This window comes from Perca flavescens, chromosome 8 (genome assembly GCF_004354835.1).
Source record: "Perca flavescens isolate YP-PL-M2 chromosome 8, PFLA_1.0, whole genome shotgun sequence".
In the NCBI taxonomy this organism is placed as follows: Eukaryota; Metazoa; Chordata; class Actinopteri; order Perciformes; family Percidae; genus Perca; species Perca flavescens.
In genome coordinates, this window is record NC_041338.1 from 29,750,314 (window position 1) to 29,770,322 (window position 20,009).

Below are 20,009 nucleotides of genomic sequence, written 5' to 3' on the forward strand. Positions count from 1 at the left end.
ACTAATAATCATGTTGGCCTTCTTCCTGCACCGTTGGGTGTAGAGGTCCTCCATGAACGGCAGTTCCGTCCTGGTGATATGCTGAGCAGTTTTCACCACCCTCTGTAGAGCCTTACAGTTTAGGACAGTGCAACTGCCATACCAGGCAGTGATGCAGCTGGTCAGTATACTCTCAATGGTCCACCTTTAGAAGTTCCAGAGTCTTTTGGAGTCCATGTTGAACCCTTTCAGCCAGTGGAGGAAGAATAGCTGTTGTCTTAGTGATGGTGTCTGTGTGGTGAGTCCAAAAGTCATAGTATAGTTTGTCATAAAAAGGTCATATTATAGTCAAGTCAAGTAGAACTGTATTTGTCCCCAGAGGGACAATTGGCTTTGCAGCAGTGACAAATACACAAGATCAATACAAATCAACATACAACAATACATTAAATATCAAAAATGTAAAAAACAAAACAAATTTTACCTTAATTTTTAAACTTAATTCAAATTAAAAAAGCCATGTTAATTGAGACTCAATAAAAGATCTATAAAACAAAGTCATCAGGGACATGTCAACCTCGAATTGAGCCAGCTTCCTCAGACAGAAAAGGCGCTGCTGGCTTTTTTTACACAGCATATTGGTGTTACATTCAAAGGTAAGCTTATTATCAATTATAGTGCCCAAGTATTTACCATTAACTGTAGTGTTGAAAAAAAGTCATAAAAGGTCATAGTATAGTATGTCATAAAGTTATAAAAAGTAATTGTATAGTATGTAATAAGTCAAAAAGTCCCGTTTAAAGTGGCCATATTATGCTCATTTTCATGTTCATAATTGTATTTTGAGGTTGTACCAGAATAGGTTTAACATGGTTTAATTATCAAAAAACACCATATTTTTGTTGTACTGCACATTGCTGCAGCTCCTCTTTTCACCCTGTGTGTCCAGGTCTCTGTTTTAGCTACAGAGTGAGACATCTCACTTCTGTACCATCTTTGTTGGGATTCGCACATGCGCAGTAGCTAGGAAAGGATCACAATTGCTAGCTACCTGTTTCTCTAACTACAGTCAGTACAAGGCAGGAATAGCTGGGAGACTTCTTCTAAATGAGGGTGCACTTCTAACTTTGCGTGGAATACCTGCAGAAGAGGGACATGTAAGTAGTTCTTTTGTAGATTATGGTGAACTTGTGTGTGTCGTAGCAGTGTTTTGCCATTGAGAACGAGGGGGCTAACCGCTAGCATGGTTTAGCCCCCTCGTTTCGGCTAGTGACGTAGAAAACCCTGCAGATTTTGAACAGCTCACCTGGAGGTTACATTCAGAAACCCGTATCTCACTCAAAACAGCATGGATGTTTTTTTTTTTTCAAGTTTGTATGCGTGTGGAAGCACCAGAGATACAAAATAACACCCCCAAATCCCAGAAAAAGATTTTTTCATAATATGGGCACTTTAAAGTCAGAATACTGACTTTAAACTCAGAACTCAAACATTTTTCACGTGGCCCTGATCCTTTTCCATTATTAAGTCATAAAAAGTCATAGTATAGTATTTCATAACCTGGACGCTATAAATAGCCACAGCCGTGCATAGCAACCAGCTGTTCTGGTTCTGTTGGAGAACCTCACCGATGGGACACAGTCTCTGAAATTGCACTTCTTTTTTGCTGTTCTTCTCCCTGACAAGTCTAAGGAGTGGTGGAGTGGGTTGAACTATTTTTTTTCATTCTTGAATTTGTTTTACCAGTAATCTTATCCCCCTCACTTCCTCCCTACTCTCTCCCCTCTAATTTCACCCTTCAGGTGACTCTGATCCCAACCCATGACACAGAGGTGACCCGGGACTGGTACCAGCAGACCCACGAGAGGCAGCAGGACCTGAACATCATGGTTCTGGCCTCCAGCAGCACCGTAGTCATGCAGGACGAATCCTTCCCTGCCTGCAAGATCGAGTTCTGAGCTTGACGAGGCTAGCTTGGCTTCCCCCCCACCCCACCCCCCACGTCATCTGTTCTCAATGGAGGCAGAGTGAGAGTGAACAGCACGCTCTGCTTCTTGAAAGCTTCTCGCTCTCATGGTACCAGTCTCAAACGCATTTGCTGCAGCCCTCAATACACTAGATTATTTTAACTGAAATCAAAGTCTAAACTCTGGGTTTATGCTCTCTGTGGCCGTGGGGTCTGTCCTAACATACCTCGTATACAAGTACTCAAAAACATATTTAATAGCATAATCACGCTTTCTTTGCCCCATACATCTAACTAGACAAATGGACATAATTATCCCAAAAATGCATAATGCTACAGTTAAACTATAGATTAGTAAGGTGTAGTTCGTAAACTGTTTGGCACAAATCACAATTAACTCGGAAATGTAATACTCCCAAGTGGTAATTTCTCCTCCAAAAGGCCAAAACAAGTGCCAAACACTGTTAAAACAGAAGTTATTAGTTAACTTCTCCAAAATGTCTCCTAAATTCATCAGTGATCAATAATTTGTTGAGATTGTATGCAGTGTTTTTTAGAAGAGTAGACATTTATCGGTTTATTTGCCATCGGTGCTCATCCTTTGCAGTTCTGATCACGCTACAGTAGCTTTCGGATTAACTCAATAATGACATAAATTGATGTTATGTAAAAGACATAAAAAAATAAATAAAAAATACGTCATTTGTGGTGAAGTTTTAGGAGGTGCCTGAAGTTGCCACCGTGTGAAATCTTTCTTCTTGGCTTTCACAGCTTAGCTGGTGCATGATGCTTGTGTTTTAGCTGGGACTCTTTGAGAACTACATAGGGTTAATCCTTTCTTTAGCCACCCTTGAAGTGTGGAATGCAGTATAGTGTAGCTAGGTTACTACACTATTTGGCTGTCTATGCTCAAGTGAATTCAATAGGCGCCAGGCAAATGGACAGTGTTTGTACACCAATCCTATCTCTGCTGGATGTAATGGTTCCTCTTTAAGTCTTTATCATGCTCTTTGTTGGTTGTATGTACTCCAGTATACATATAGGGTAACTGTTTCTATATCAATACAGAGGTTATGTTCGATAAATTATATATTTTGTGATGATGCAGCAACTTATGAGGCGAATGCAGCGTTTTTGATGATGCATTCGAGAAGGTTTAATTAAGATTATCTGTCATTTCCTCCTGTTCAGCTACATTTTACCATCTCTGTCAATATCACAAAGCAATCGAAATAAAGAAAGAAAAAAAAAAGAAAAGCAGTGACTTGTGAAAAATGTAGCAATGGAAGCTGGTCCGCTAGTCCCTTCAGAGAGTGTTACGCCAGTGGGAACTGCAATATTAATATTTATTATTAGGGTTATTTTTCAGGAGAAAAAGTGTGAAGTGTGTAACAGGAGGTTTCATTCATGTGCCTTTAGCTTGTGGTTTTGGAGAGAGGGGGGGTATATTAAGGACATGTCAGCCATTTTTAAGCAGATCCAGAAACCAGGGTAGATAGTAAACTTTGAAATAGAAGACCAATCAGTTCATACAGTACACAAACAAACCCTATCCACACTGAAATAGTACACTGGATACTACTTTGGAGCTATGTAATCCAATTCAGCATTAACCCCACATTCTAAAATGCCACTTTCAAACAAATATGAATGTCTTTGAGCAAAATATTGCACTAAATAGGAGTGCCCCTTTCTGAGAGTTTAGAAGTTGGATTTTTGTTTGCAGTTGAAGCACAGAGAGTGAGTGTGGTCGCATCGTATTATAACATAATGTACAAGACGTTCCTCCAAACTGAGCTTCCTGTTAAGCAAGGGACATCTTAATTATGAAGCAACTACCTAATATGAATCCCAGAGTAATATTTATAGAATGCGCATGAATGATTATGATTGTACTGATATAAAGTAGGAATGTCTTGTGTGTGTGAGCATACGATACACACTGGGTTGCTGTTTTATAACACAGCATGGTTCGTTTCTGACGGTGACGTGGCAAGGGACTTTTCTGTGGGTTCAGTATAAAAAGTCTTTCTGATCGATCACAGCCAGATTGGAGAGTCAATCATACGCTCACATTAAATTTACATGTGGCCAAGTTTTATATCTTAATTTCTTAATTCTGGTTTCATTTTCTCCAAATTTGTGCTGAGAAGCAAACTTTTTAATACATTTCTTTGCCCTAATAAGAATTACATTTCTGCCGAGATGGCTCACCGCACGATTGTTATTTTTGTTTTGTAAGGACTGATATGAAACTAGGGGACGAGTCAGGCTGGGCGATGGAGGAGGGGAGGCCTGGATTTCTGTTGATGACAGATTGATTGTTAGGATGTTGCAGACCTAAAGCAGGGAGGATGCTCTGCTTGCACAGTTTAAAATTTACTCCATTCTTTCTCCCAATCTGATTCAGAAAATGGAGCAAACGCAACAGAAAGCTAGAGTGCGTTGTCCGAGGGCGCTAGCCTGGCACCAGTGCCATTTTCTTTCCCTGTAAAACTCACACTACCTTATACCTCACCTTCCAAAGCCACCTCCGTGCTCTTTGCTCCGCCTGGCCTCCCTTAAAATTATAGATGTCCATTATGCACTGTGTAAGCCTTGATATGCATCTTGTGTGTGTGATGATTCAGAGGCAGACAGTTTTTTTTTTGTCATCCCACTGGGGAGAATCTGAGTTGGATGCAGGTTGTGTATTAAACAGCTGGGCACGCACAAATATACACCATAGTCTTGAAGAAGTTGATTAACTGAAGGGCACATTAAGACGTGCACACTGAGGGGACAGAGAAGGCTCAAAAGGACTCCCTTGAAAACAAGCAAAAGGTCATTTTTAGCCCCTCTTCGATGCTCTATGGAAATGTGTCCAAATAGCCAGGAAGAAGCTTTTTAAAGTGATGGTTCGGAGTAATTTACCCTAGGGTCCTTTGCACCATGACCTCGAGCCAAACACCCCCCCAGAAGCTTTTTTCACCTGGGTTTAACATTGGGCGAGTTAGCGTAGAGTAGCGTTAGCAGCTGAATAGCTTAGCGCAGGGGCTAATGGACCCACGTTTGTATCTCGTAAATGACTCCACTACTAATGCCCGAAATGATACCAAACTTCTACACTAGTACAAATAGGTTATGCACTCATAAAACGATGGATTGGAAGTACACCAGAAGTTTATGAACACTTGCCTGCTCTCTTCTGCTCTCTGTTGCTTCTGCTGCTGCTGCTGCTACCTGCAGTTAGACGAGTGCTTAGGGCTGTCTACAAATTACTACACCGAAAAGAGATACAACAAAAATATTTATTAATTTAATGATTAAATAAGGTAATGTCTCCAAACTTACCTCAATTATTACTTTTCTCCTGCTAGTTATATTACAGCACTTACTTTAAAAAATAAGTTAAATTAAAAAATATTTTTGTTGCATCTCTTTTCGGTGTTGTAATTTGTAGATGGCCCTAAGCACTCGTCTCACAGCAGCAACAACAACAGCAGAGAGCAGAAGCCAGCAGGCAAGTGTTATTTACATAAACTTCTGGTGTACTTACAAACTTTCCAATCCATCGTTTTATGAGTGCATAACCTATATATACTAGTGTAGACCCTTGGTATCATTTCGGGCATTATTAGTGGGGTCATTTACGAGATACAAACGTGGGTCCATTAGCCCCTGCGCTAAGCTATTCAGCGGCTAACGCTACTCTACGCTAACTCGCCCAATGTTAGACCCAGGTGAAAAAAGCTTCTGGTGGGGTGTTTGGCTCGAGCTCATGGTGCAAAGGACCCTAGGGTAAATTACTCCGAACCATCACTTTAAGGTCTGATATGTTGTACTGTCTTTGAATAATGTTTTTAAGTTGGCAGATTCCAAATACCCAGCTTTGAGATTTTCAAAGCATCGGTAGAACGCTGTGAATCCCTCAATACTGAACTGTATGACTATACAGAAGCTGAATGCACTATAGAGGAGATCTATTTTTGTGAATGTAGAGTTGGTACTACCATGCAAATGCTGCTGGATCAAAACGAGAGAGAACAATAAATACCACAACAACAACAACAACAAAACAAACAGTCACACCAGACTGGACAGAAATACATTTTAGGGAGCACAGCATGAGAGCAGATAGCACGGTTCTGCTCCAGAAGAAGTTCGATTTCTGACATGACAGAAAACAACCGAGATCCCGTAACAAACATATTAACAGAAACACATAAATAGTACTAATAGTACTTTTCCTTTTCCTGAATATGACTTGAAACACATGCAGACTCAAAAACCATCGATGAAATTAAACAAAATGCTACATGCACATTTATGTACTGTGCAGAGATTTGTACATATCGCTCTAGAGAGAACAAATGTATGTAACAAACTATCCTTCTTGTGACACCTGTTCATTTTAGCTGGTTTTAGTGACAGTATGATCATAACTGCTAACTACTGTTTGAAACAAGCAAACTACACAAAACGCTGACAAGATACAGAAAAGATCAATAAAAAAATGGCATCTTTTAGTTCAATTTCATCGCCATACCTGCATTGAAATGAAGATTTCATTTGATCAAAATATGGTGTCATCTGTCCATCTAATCTCTCTGCATGTGATTTATTTAGTTATAATCCTGAATGTAATTGTTTAACATGGAAATAATAATAATAATAATAATAAAAATGCAATGATATTTTAAAGAGGTATATTTGAAAAAAAAGAGCTAATTGTCTTAAATGGTACTGAAATGACCTACCGTAATATAATACTGGGCTGTGCTTTTATTGTTTGCCATATTAACATGTTGTTAAGAAGATGCTGTATTGGTAGTTCTGTTTGATTCTCTCTCTCTTTTTTTTTTTTTTTTTGCATTGTATTAATCTTAGTTATGTTTTTCTTCCTCAGCGCAATATTCAATATCTCTCTGTCTCTTTAAATCTAACTGGTAAAACTAGAACTACTGCAGATTCATTGTAAAAGGGAAACAGCCTGGTGATCATCAATTAAAGTACATTTAAATCTAAATGTGTGCCATGAGTGTCTCTTTTGTCTCTTTACTGTTCATTTTATATATCAGGAGTGTACATCAAAGTAGCAGGGAGTAACTAAATACAACATAAACAAATTATGTAAAAGAATAATACAGTACTTACATGAAAGATGAAATGGTAACTTTGTCATCTGTGACTAGACAAGAGTAGACAGCCATGCTAGCAGCTCTGTGAGGCTGTACTTGGACATAGCAGTGCTTTAAGCTAAATGCTAACATCTGCAGGTATAATCATTTTATATTAATTATTTTTGACCTGATGATGGCCCATCTCATCCTGAGACTGGGATATGAATGTATGTATTAAATATCATAATAGTCCATCCAACACAATCTGCTGGTGGAGCAAGAGGAAAAGTTAGAATATCACCAAAAGGTAGTACGATTCATCCTCTAGGGAACATGAATGCGTGAACAACATTTAATGACAATCTATCACAGAGATCTTCAACAGGGGGTCCGGGACCCCTGGGGGGTCCTCAGAGTCACTGCAGGGGGGCCACCAAATTATAATTTTTGAAGGTTTTTTCCAAATTAAAATGTCTTAACATGAATCCAATATATTATTAGAAAATATAAATCACTGATGATAGGCTTACTGGCCTATAGGTAAGGTAGTCACTAAGGTAGCCATCCTAAGGATTCAATGTGCCACATGTACAATATGTGCTACATTTAAAGATGATTTATAAAATCATGCCCACAATAATTATTTTAATAGCTTAGTATTCTATGCACAAAAAAATTATGTATAAAGGCTTTAGGCCGCCCTACACTTTATTGTAGGCCCAATTTAATATGCAACTTAATTTTATACAATATACAGTACGTAGTAGGGGGTCCCTGCTCCGTCTCTTTTTCAGTTTAAGGGTTGTTGTTTTAAAGCACGTTGAAGACCCCTGATCTATCAAATATTTGCTGAGATATTTCAGTCTGGACCAAAGTGGTTTCCAAAAATATGCGTCATCTTACATTTTTTCAGGGATATGATTGATGTAACAATTACATTTTCTGACAATTAAAACTTTGAAGAAAACTTTAACATTTTCTATAAGTGGATGGACTACATAAAGTTACTAAAGCTGTCACAAATGATATAAGTTACTGTTTTATGTTTGTTTTAAGCCAGTAAAATCGAAGAGATGCAGAAAATTAAAAGTGATTTGGGGGAAATAGACCAGATTCTTGCATTTGTCAATAAATACAAACAAAGTCATAAACTGGTTGCTTTGCCATTTCTTAAAACTCATTGGCCACCATACACCCCAATACTGATATTTAAAGGTGCCCTGCCACACGTATTTCATGACTTTGTGGTAATGTCTGAAGTTCAACCATGGACTCTGTAACATTTTTTGTGGAAAAAATGTCTTGGTTACCTTGTTTCAAGCCATTCTAGCGTGGTATGGAAAGCCTGTAGGAAGACTCCGCTCGATTTCTGCCAGTTCTCATTAATATTCAACAAGCTAAGCTGTTTGAATCTGATTGGCTAACAGCTAGCCAATGAGAGCCTGGCTGTCAGAATCCTTTACCCAGCCCAACTGGGCGAGCTAATGAATAGTAATGAGCTCAGGCAACATGATGTCAGACTGACCAGCTTTTGTAATTGGCCTGATTTCTCTGCTTATTTCTTTTCAGTGGCTAGAGCTGACAGAGGAGGCAGCAGTTCATTTTCACATTTGCAACATAACACAAACACATATGGACCTAACATATTTAAAAAAATGGAAGTAAAAACGGTTTTGTATGGCAGGGCACCTTTAATGTCAGGAACGCAACTCTGCCCGGCTCACCCTAGTATTCTTACCCTAACCAATCTCACTACTCATACCTGCAAAACAAATCAAACCAAATATTCCAAACCAAAGATAGCACATTACATACTGCCCCAGTGGTATGAAACGGTACACATTTCCTGCCTCCTAAGTGGACGAGGCCTCGTTTTGTAAATGTGAACAGCATGTGGATGGATGTGTTGGTCCACCATTTTGTTCCAGACTGAAATATCCCAGCAACTATTGAATGGAGTCATAACATTTTGTGCTTTCATCTATGTTCCCCTCAAGGTGAATTTTAATAACTTTAACATTTCATCTAGCACTATCATCAGGTTAAGATTTGATATAGTCCATTTATTTGGTTCTAACCAAATACCTAAAGGAACATTTCCATCAATAAATATTTAGTAAATATCACACATGCTTAACATCAGCATACTTGCATTGTCATTGTGATCATGCTGATGTCATAGCCTGAAACGACAGTGTCCCTAAGAGCTTTAGTCTTAGTTTTATGAATAAAGGGGCCAGAATTTTGGCTTAAAGGAGAATTCCGGTCGATTTCAACACGTAGCTCCGTTGTTTGTAAATTTGGAGTGCCGTCAGTAGCGAGAAAAATGAAAACAATCGCTGTTGCCTACACCATGTTCTCCTCCTGCTACAGTTAGCACCCAGGAAGATGAAACCGGGCAGGTTTTAAACATGCTTTTAGCCTCTTAACATGTTCGAAATGTCATTACAAGTGCCTACCCATGTGAAGGGATTCCTTCCGAGTCGAGTGAACACAGTGAATCTGACCGCAGTAGATGGGAAAGAAATGTATAAAAGTCGTGCTAATTCAGCTCTGTTTAGTTCCGGTGTTGAGACGGCAAGACAAGTGCTTAGGGACCGTCAACAAACTACAACACCGAAAAGAGATACAAAAATAGGCATATGCTTATTTTTTAAAAGTAAGTGCTGTAGTATAACTACCAGGAGACAATTTATAATTGAGGTAAGTTTGGAGACAATACCTTATTTAATCATTAAATTAATAAATATTTTTTATCTTTTATTTATCTTTTCGGTGTTGTACTTTGTAGACGGTCCCAAAGCACTCGTCTTTCCGGTATGGTAGGCACTTGTAATGACATTTCGAACATGTTAAGAGGCTAAAATTTTTTTTAAAACTTGCCCGGTTTCAGCATCCTGGGTGCTAACGCTAGCAGGAGGATAACACGGTGTAGGCAACACCGATGGTTTTTGTTTTTCTCACTACTGACAGCACTCCAAATTTACAAACAACAGAGCTACGTGTTGACATCGACCGGAATTCTCCTTTAATGTGACCTTTACATAATTTTCATGGCCTGCAAAATTAGAAACTGGCAGAAAAAGAATTCATTATAGTAAAAAAACATTGGTCTTCTTACTTCAGTTGCAGTTTCTCCACAATTGTGTTGCTGACAGTTTCTTCCCTCTGAAGTAAAGTAGTTAAACATACAGCGGTAAAGCTGTTTTTGGCAAACTTTGAAATGGTTACCTGAATCTGCTGCAGTCCTGTTCTGTAGACGGAGGGGATGAACCCCATCTGTCACAAAATAATACACAACACCAATAAACACATTTTTCAGTAAATATATAAAATGAAGTGTGAAGTAAGGAAGTGAGCTGTTGGCTTCAGTAACGGAGACAACAGGCCTGGTCAGCTTTGATTAGTCAGCAGCACGGCTCAATTCTCACTCCCAACTTGTCAAAAATAAATTAACAGTTTTCCATTTGATATTTATAGATCTTTGACTGAGCAGCGAGGGAAAGAAAACGTCAAGGTAACTCCCCGAGTAATGGTGTGGGGCTTCAAAATCCACCTGGATGGATCCACACCTACACCTGATGCCGTAACACACATTCATTACAGCCAGTGATGCAAGGCCCCCTAATTTATCTTTGTCCCTCATTTTATTTTTTGTGTAAGTGTCTAACCTCTCGCTGTTATTCTTTCTGCACTCAGGAACAAATTCTAATTTGGCCCGTTGCACGTTGATGTTGGCAGTCCCTCTCACCGTGGACGCCTCACTATTTAAAGCCGTTGGTAATTATCTAGAGAGATGACCGAGCCCACACATTGCTCCTCGGCTGCCACGTCGCCAGGCAAAACAACTCCCATCCCTCCTCCAGGTTACCATGACAATGCATTTTGACTTTGTAAGAGGGTTATATGGGGGAGTTTGAGGACAGGCTGTGGGCGTGCACTCAAGGTTTAACTGGACAACTTCCTGCCTTCCTGTCGGGTTTTGGATGGAGACACATGAGGTTAATTCTCGCTTCAGCACAACTAATAGTTACTCTCCTCTCTTGTCTTTCTCTACCACCTCTCTCTTTGTGTTTACATTTAGATTTCAGGCAATTAGCGGAGTAAAAGCTAAGTCATTGAACAGTAAGAAAGAAGTTGGGGCATTCTACAGTTGAAAATACACATGTAAAAGAGCATTGATAGAAGAAATAAAAAGGCCTAAAAGGATTTTTATAGCAGGTTAGAAAAGAGTTGTAAAGCTTCTTAACCTTTAACTCTCACAACATAATGACTTTAGGGAAGCTGAATAGTTTGACCACTGGAAATATACAAGATATCATGCCAAGAGCACATCCAATGCATCTTTAAATCTTATATTGAAGTGGCTGATTCATGCAGTAAGTGTTCAGCACCACACAGACTGGCTTCAAAACATCAAGGAACGAGTCAGCAAAGTCATTTCCGGTTCGTTTTGTAAAACACAGTTAAAATGGCCAAGGGTCTAAAAAGAATTTTATTGTTTTCAATTGTTTGTGTACCAGCTTCTCCTCAGCTCATTTCATCTACTCCTACCTTACGTTCTCGTTTAGCTCCTCTCTGTCTTGTCTAGAAACGGCTTTCTTTTTGTGGTTTGGACTGCTGGAACTTTGATGCAAAATGTAGAAGCTTTAGAAAACACATTTTTTGCTTTAAATTGGACAGGACTGATACCAAATTGTTGTATTTTCTGGTGTTTTAACACATTTGTAGCTGCATATATATCATGACCCTGTAACACCTGTCATACTTATCCCCAAGAAAAAGAAAACACCAACATGGATTTAGAAATTGCTGCTCTTCCATTTAGTTTTTTTTGAGGAAGTTTTTCCTTATCCGAACTTTAAAGCCAACAGCATTAAAATGTAATCGGCTCTGCTACCGGAGTACAACTTAATAAAAGGTCACAAGACTACCTGCAGCCAAACAGTGGGCGTTTTGTGAGCATTGTGAATGAAAGTAGCTACAGCAGAGTTTGTATTGAAGCAAGAGAGACGGCTGTGTGTTTGGGAAAGAATGACATCAGCTTTTGGCTTCTGGTGGTCTCTGTCTGTCTCCCAACCTCCCTCCCTCCCTCCCTCTCTCTCTCTCTCTCTCTGTCTCCCCCTCTTCAGTCACCCAGCTTAGCTCAGGGAGAGTCAATTACATCTGGGGCGTCGCCATGGAAACTCAAGGGAGCAATAGGAGGAGGAGGTATGAGTCATCACTATTCTTAAAGCGGTTTGGAGGGGAGTGGGAGATAGCGACAGAGAGGGGGGAGGGAGGGAGACGAGTAGAGAGAAAGAGGAGGAGAAAGGAAAATGGGGTGAGGTAAAAAGACAAGAGAAGAGGGAAGGAAAAAGAGGAGAGAAAGAGGGGAACAAGGGAGAAAATAGGGTCGGTGGGAAAACGAGATTAAGAGACGAGAGGAAACAAGGAGAGAAAACAAGGAGAGGAAAAAAGAAGATGAGACAAGGAGAGGAGATAAGATGAGGGGAGGAAACAAAGAGTAGATGAGGAGAGGAAACAAAGACTAGAAATGGGGAGTGTAGGGGAAGAAAAATGGCTGAGGTAAAAAGATAGGACACAGAATAAAAGTATAAGATGAGAGGAAGCAGGGAAGAAAGAATAGGGTGAAGAAAAAACAAGAGATGAGTCAGGAGAGGAGAGAAGGCAACAAGGACAGGAGGAGAAAATAAGAGGGATGGACTAAAACTCGAGGGAGGAAAAGTGAAAGTGAAAAAACAAACTGAGAAAGGAGACGGGGAGGGAGAGGAGTGTGTTGACAAGGGGCTTTGTTTATGGAGCAGTAAAGGGCTTATAGTCTGGACAGTGGGCCATTAATAAAGACACAGACACACACACAGACACACACACAGACACACACACAGACACACACACAGACACACACACACACACACCTGTTTGTTTATTGCTTGATAACATATTGAACAATGTTTTCACTGTTTATTGGATTGCTTTTATTACCTCCTCCTCTTTCCAACATTACAGCCCGACCTGAACCTCAAGAGATCGACAGAAATGTTTAACACATTTTACACATTCAGCATCCACTTTGTTCTCCAGCAGCCATCACAGAAACACACCTCCTCTTTGACATTAAATAATCACATAAATACACATCTAAAATTGCTTACATCAACCAACCTTTATGTAAAAAAAGAAGAAAAAAAAATCATTAGTCCTATTCAAATCTAAAACTCTTTCCATGATGATTACTATATATATGTTTTCTGCAGCAGATGTTTCCAGGTTATGGGAGTCAGTTCATTTTCAATTTAACCAGTTTGAAATGTGTAATACTTTGGTGTTGCAGACAGTACTGTCCGAACATAATGCCCAATCATCCTGGAGCTCTACTATAATAAAACTGCAAGTCATTGTTTTATGATAGAGCTTACCCTACACGTTTTGGTCAAAGTAATACAAGTATTTCTTTGGAGTTTGAAGTAAATTCACTATTATTTTCAAGATAACTGAAAGTGAATTGAACCCCAGTTCAATCACATGATGATAAAACCAGTTTACATCTGTAGATTCATGTCTACCTGAGTATCACTCATTCATTCATTGGAAACAGTCATTTGATTCATTTTTAAATAAAAATACACATTATTTGCAGTGACATCAACTGAGAAAACTCACATAGTTTTCATTATGTAAAAGTACATTTATACCATTTTCCTAATCAAGTGGTTCTTCCCTTTAATTATAAAATAAAACTACACCACAGATTTTCTCAAAACCATTTTGGATTTGTAACACCCCCCCTCAAAATGGGAACGAAATAAAAATACAGCAGTAAAACCCACAGTGTCTACAATACTGTATTAAATATGCATTTAAAGGCACATTTACACATCAATTGTGTTTCCATTTAACAGCAGGCAATAACTGAAAAGATAAACAGTTTGATAAAGCTGGCTCGAGTTTTACATGACACAAACACCTGTATTTTAAAGTATGACGTAAACTAAAACTCCTGTGAACAAAAAAGACCTTTAATATAGCAGGTGCCAAGCATTGAAATGACAACACATACCTCTCTAGATTCTTGAGAATTAGTTTATAATCTCATTTTTGATCTGCACCTGCCCCTTTTTTAAATAGTTTAACTTAAATTCAAAATCTGCCCAGAATAAGTTCCAATCCTTAGGTTTCTAATGTGTACATTGTCTTAAAGGAATAGATTGACATGTTGAAGCTAAATCCAGCAGCTGTCAGTTTAGCACAAATAATGGAAACTGAAAGAAAGCTAGCCTGTCAAATGATAACAAAATCTACTTATGGACACATCTAAATCTCAATAATTAACACTTTATAAATGTATCCCGTTTTTTCAATTCAAACGAAAGCCATAGTGTACAAATGGAAATTTGTGAAGATATAGCACCCAGCCAAGAAATAGTCGGGCACACAATCTGTGGTTTAACAGTGGGTTGTTGTTTTTACACTTTAGTTTTTGTATGAATTAGACAAACAAGATAAAGCGTGTTAATTACAGGTGCCCGTTTGTTACCTTTGGACAGAACCAGGCTGCATGTCTTCCCCCCGTTTCCTGTCTTTGTGCTAAGCTAGGCTAACCTGCTGCTGGCTGTAGCCTCATATTTAACGGACAGATGTGAGAGTGGTGTTGATCATCTTACCCAAACTCTCAGAAATAAAAGGGAACACGGGACAATTTATTTAAGCTTTAACTTTCAGCCGATGTGCAGACATTTGTAGCTGAAACAAACTGCAGGTCAAAGTGTTCAAATCAGTAGGCCATTTTTTTATTTTTAACAGGGTTCGTAACAACTCTTTGTTCTGTATTTGTTTACACCACCACTCTGCCCCTGCACTCTCTGCTACTAGGGGGAGGGAGAGAGGGGATTGCAGGCCAACAAGGAGGATGGCACCCCCCACCTCAAATCGCCTACTGGTTCAAATGTTAGTACATTTTACCTGGATTTCAAAAACAACAGCCTTGTTTCAGGGTGGGATGTGAATGGCTAGCCACATTGGTTGCAGCACAACAGTAGAGAAGAAGAAAAAAATATTTCAAAAGAGTTATGGTCGACACTTTGACTCACAGTCTGTAATGCATTTCAGTCGTGCACGTCTAAGGTCAGAGATGATGCAGCTGGTGTGTGAGAATTTTGCAAAACAGCATGTGGGCTAAAAACAACAACAAAAACAAACAGGCACGTTGTTGTTTAAGCGTGGGCAGCATTCAAATTAAAGTAAAGGCACAATTGCTCTGACTGTTGGCGTGATGCACTGCTACACAGTCGGAGCCGGTTTCATGAACGTGTCGACAAACCGAAGAGGAGGATTCCAGGTTAAACTGTTGAAGGTCCAGTGTTCTTCTCTTATTCACGGGGCAGGAAAGGTGTGGTGATCACATGTGTGCAGCTGAAGAGTCCATGTACAGTTCGAGGGGTTATATTTACAGTCTGAGTGTTTGTAATACACAAGGTAAGAGTGGCCTCTCCCCAGAATCAGCAGCTCTCCAGTGTTTGTGTGAATGTGAGCAGGACACAGGAAAAGCTGAATAAAAGCCCGGAGAGACGGACAAACCAAGGTCTTCAAATCGTGCCCTTAGATACCCAGAAGTCCTTGTGTTTTTTTTTTTCCAGACAGAGAGTTTACTCACTGAAGCTGAAGTTCAGGCCGGAGCTCTCTGTGATCGGGGAGGAGGGGCCTGCACTGGATACAGCACTGGAGGGGATACTGCCATCTTTTAAAAAAAAAAAAAAAAAAAAAAAAAAAGAGATCATTCAGTCAAATATCTTTGGAGCTCAGAAACAAAGATCTTAATGCATATATGCACAGATTGTACAAACAGCACTGCCCTTAACCTGAGAACAGATACATTATTAGGTACACATCCTACATTTTTAAAACAATCTATGATGCAAGTAATAATCTCATTATTTGCCGCTCTCAGTCTGAGCGTGTACTATTCGTTGCTGTGTGTGCATCATATGGAGGGACACAATCTGAACAAAGAGGGGGAGTGATCCGCAGTACAAAAACAGGAAAGCAACAGCGTCATGCCCCTGCAGCTTCATCTTCTGTTGCCATGGAGAACTTTATGAATAAAGTTTTTAGGGATTTCATAAATTAAGCCACATGCACGCCAATGTGTATATAAATAATGTAACTACAACATACTCTTAGGATTTAAGATGAGGATCAAGGTCAGTACACTTTAACATGAATATTTAAGGCCATTTTAAACCCACATGTAGCAACAAATTCAAGTTCTCTCCCTAGAGTGGCAACAAATGTTTCACAGTGGTTGTACAACAGCCTCACTGACTCTGCACTTGCTAATAGGCTGTCCTGTAACAACAGCCAATGGGAGAACAAACAGTGTCGCACAACCAGCAGAACGTGAACGTGTCCAGCTGTAACCTCCAGCACCCCTGCTTGTGCACCGGGTGTGATGAATAAGATCGACAGGGAGATAAAAAGCCACCCAACGTGTGCACAATGTGAATAAAACACAAAAGTAGTGGATAAAAATGGGGCAATAAAAGAGAAAATAAGTTAAAGATAAAGATGCTTCATCAATTAACACTGAGAATATGGCTAAATTAAACACCTCACCACCCAGGGGGTAAAACAGCTAGAAGAGAAGAAGTGAAGAAGATGAAAAGGGGAGAAAAGAAGGAGTTGAGTTTTATAGGTTATACGTTTTAGAACTGATCCCACAGGATGGCCTGCCAGACATTTACATTCTGCGGTTATTTAGCTCGTATGACAGTTTGAGGGCTTGTTTACTAAAATACAGCTCATTTTGTAAGAATACAGGCAGTTCATGAAACCTCATAAAATGTAATATGCACATTTTACTCATTTTAGATGATGCTCTTACCCATATGAATGTAAAATGGCTGCTGACGTTGGTGTTCAGAGTAGTAGTCAAACAATGATTTGATCCTCAATTAGTTAACATAAAACTCCAACAATTTAGATAAACAATTACTCATTCAATTAAAGCTTTCATTCTTGACCTAAACCTGAGCATGCGCAACCTTTTTCAACATCACTATCTACACTATCTTTGTACAGTTACTCATGTTCACACATGGGAGCTCCACTGGCAGGACTGATGATTAAAAGCCTTTTTTCAAGGCAGACTATGACACTGATAACCACAGAGCAGTGACTGCAGTACTTTTAGATTGATTCTGGGGAAATACATTTTTATTTTTACCAGCCAGAATGGGGCTTCAAAACCAGTGTCGTTCCAATCAATGTGTTATATTCCTATTTTATAACAAGTGCTTACAAATAGAATCCACAAAACCCCAAAATGCTGTGTATATATGTAGATCAAAATATATTCTAACAGACTCATTATTTCCTTTCATTGTAGTAACAGTTTGATTTAGCTGGGATATAGTCCTAATCCTCATAACTGCATTCACATGCAGACTTATATCAGAGGAGATAAAAGTGGGCGTACATATTGCGTAACCAACCTGCGTAACGCCATAAAAATCATTAAAAAAACACTCACGCCATAGAGGCTGACTTGTTGGCCGAAGAGATGCTTCAGATCCAGAGGAGGACAGCGGCGGCTGAGGGCTGTAGAGAGACGACTGGCTCTGAGAGTCAAACAGGCTGGACAGCGCTGGAGCCAAGACAAAAAAAAAAAAAAAAAAAAAACACATTAAGTTTAGTTTCCAAATGTCAGTTTACTTAAGAGAACCACAGTGCAGTTTTTATTGAGATGGCTCTACTCCAGTTGATGTGGTCAGATCAGATCACTATTTTAGGAATTGTAGCCCTTTTCCCCACATACTGTAGTCCCCCAATTTTAGAAAGAAGTTGATTTGTACTCATATCTATCCAATCCACAACCATTCATTCATAATTTCTTCTTTCGGCCCTTAAAATGATTCTTGGTTTTCTTGTGTGTATGTGAAGGAATATTTTCACTGCTATCCCTTTCCCTCGCAGAACACGGAAGTTGCCGGTCTTCTAGATCTGCTGCCTCGATTTGTTTGTGTTATTGTGTGACTTTGGTTAAATCAAACTAACCCTTCAAAACACCAAACTCACACAATAACAAACAAACTAACCGATCGAGGCAGTCGTAGACCAGCATCTCCCGTGTTCCGTCATAGGAAAATTACAGTTTTTGTCAAAAGAAAGAGGCTGGTGGATTTAAAGAGAACATAGACAGCGGCTTCAGTTCCCCGTCGGAAAGGACTGTCTGACAGCAAGGTAAAGCGATGATATGAATATTCTAAATAGGTTTTGTTATGTGCCCCCTGTCCACAGCAGTGCATTGCTTCGCTTCCATGTTGGTACTCCTGTTTAGCCAAACTGGGGGTGTGTCGACCGCCATCTACTGTAGGTAATACACTGACTATGGATAAGTACCTCATACAACCCCACTTCAAAAGATCCAAACTATCACTTATCAAATATTTGCTGCACTGGAACTTGCATTGTGTTTTTCTCCCTAACAAAGCTTTTGTCTGCATTTCATAATTAGTGGAGAACTAAACAGCACAAAGAAAGACTGGTTGGTTATATATTACTTATTGCTGCTTTACTATGCACGCCTTACCTTTCATGGTTTTGGCATGGGCCTCGCTGCTGCTCGCACACACTGTGTTGAGGAATTCGTCCACCTGCTTCAGTGAGAGCGAGTTGTGCAGTGTCTCCAGTGGGTAGATAGAGGGCACCATGGAGCAGCCTTCAAACCCTGCAGCACAAGACAGGGGAGACAGAAACACAGCCGGGTCGTACCACTTCTCCATCCAACGGAAGAAGAGGAGGAGAGGTGACACTAATAGCTCTCTGTGCATGTTGGTTGTCTACTCATCCTCACATTTTATTTGTTAACTAGCCCTACAGACTTTCATTTCTTCTACGGTAAGATCTGAAATTAGTGGCTTGTTACAGTGACTGGTACGGTCTACCTACTGTCTGGCCTCTGACAGCAGCTGCACTGCACAAACTTTTCCAGCCAAAATGAATGTCAACAAACCATAATCTGCAATATGGCTACGGTAATGTTAATTTATTTCTCTGGTTAGTTTGACCATAAAAAGCAGGATATTCTGATCATCTTGGAAATTGTCATATAAATGTACATAAGAGGGTGTGGATCAATTCACTCTTGATTCACACCACATGAAAAAGTATTGATTAATAAAAGCACATTCACATAGCGAGTGGCTGTCAACTTTAGTTTCCATGCTGATGCTTAAATGTTTTTTTTTTCCTTAAAGGGAATGTTGGATACAAAATACAAATATTCTGTAAACCTACCTATGTGATAAGAGGTGCCGCCAACAATGGAAGACCATCAAGAGACAAAAAGACGGTGAGTTATTTCCTGTGTATGCAGCTGGCCCGAATATCATTTATATATCATCATGTTTTTAATAGAGGTGAGATTTGTACAGGGCAAGATTTCCACCTTCTATCTTCCTCTGGTAAAGTTTTTAAAGTTAACTAATTAATTTAGGTTGATCCAGAGAGCAAGAGGAATGCAAAACAAGCCACATAACAAAAATGATCTGGCCTGCTGACGTGTCCTTGAGCAAGACAGAGAGTTGAATTGGACTTTGACATTTAACCTTAATGATGGGGTGGGTGACAAAGACGATTTCTCCTTGATGGTCAATTGTGTTGCAATAGTTTTTTTCTATTTTTGATTTCATTAATTGAAACACAACCCAAGGTAAATTTAAATAAAATAAATCCTTGGTGCAGTGTTGATATGATTGATTGATATATGATTCATATGTGACAGTTTTGGGTTTGCAATCAATCCTGTTGTACATATTTATCTTGCCTTTGTAGCCTTTATGTCAATTCCTTTTATCTGGTTTTATTTTGGGCTGGCAGAAGTCTGTATGGATAGATTAATTAATTCATGTACTGCATATTTTCCTTTCATAAAATGATGTGTATGTGCTGAGAAACATCTAACA

General features: G+C 39.4%; 2 protein-coding genes across 5 annotated transcripts in view; one reads left to right on the forward strand and one right to left on the reverse strand.

Moving 5' to 3' along the window:
• map1ab (microtubule-associated protein 1Ab) overlaps nt 1-4,864 on the forward strand; it is an 84,852-nt gene extending 79,988 nt beyond the window's left edge. The window contains 1 exon segment of the mRNA XM_028585248.1: nt 1,782-4,864. Coding sequence (XP_028441049.1) covers nt 1,782-1,937 — 156 coding nt within the window. The 3' untranslated portion in view covers nt 1,938-4,864.
• An 8,137-nt stretch (nt 4,865-13,001) lies between these two features.
• The window catches only part of ppip5k1b (diphosphoinositol pentakisphosphate kinase 1b), a 65,804-nt gene continuing 58,796 nt past the window's right edge, over nt 13,002-20,009 (reverse strand). For all 4 annotated transcript variants that reach the window (XM_028584193.1, XM_028584192.1, XM_028584191.1 and 1 more), the window contains 3 exons: nt 18,635-18,772; nt 17,576-17,689; nt 13,002-15,784 (listed from right to left, as the gene is read on the reverse strand). In XM_028584193.1, the coding sequence (XP_028439994.1) occupies nt 15,693-15,784; nt 17,576-17,689; nt 18,635-18,772 (344 nt within the window). In that variant the 3' untranslated portion in view covers nt 13,002-15,692. The remainder of the gene's footprint in view (nt 15,785-17,575; nt 17,690-18,634; nt 18,773-20,009) is intronic.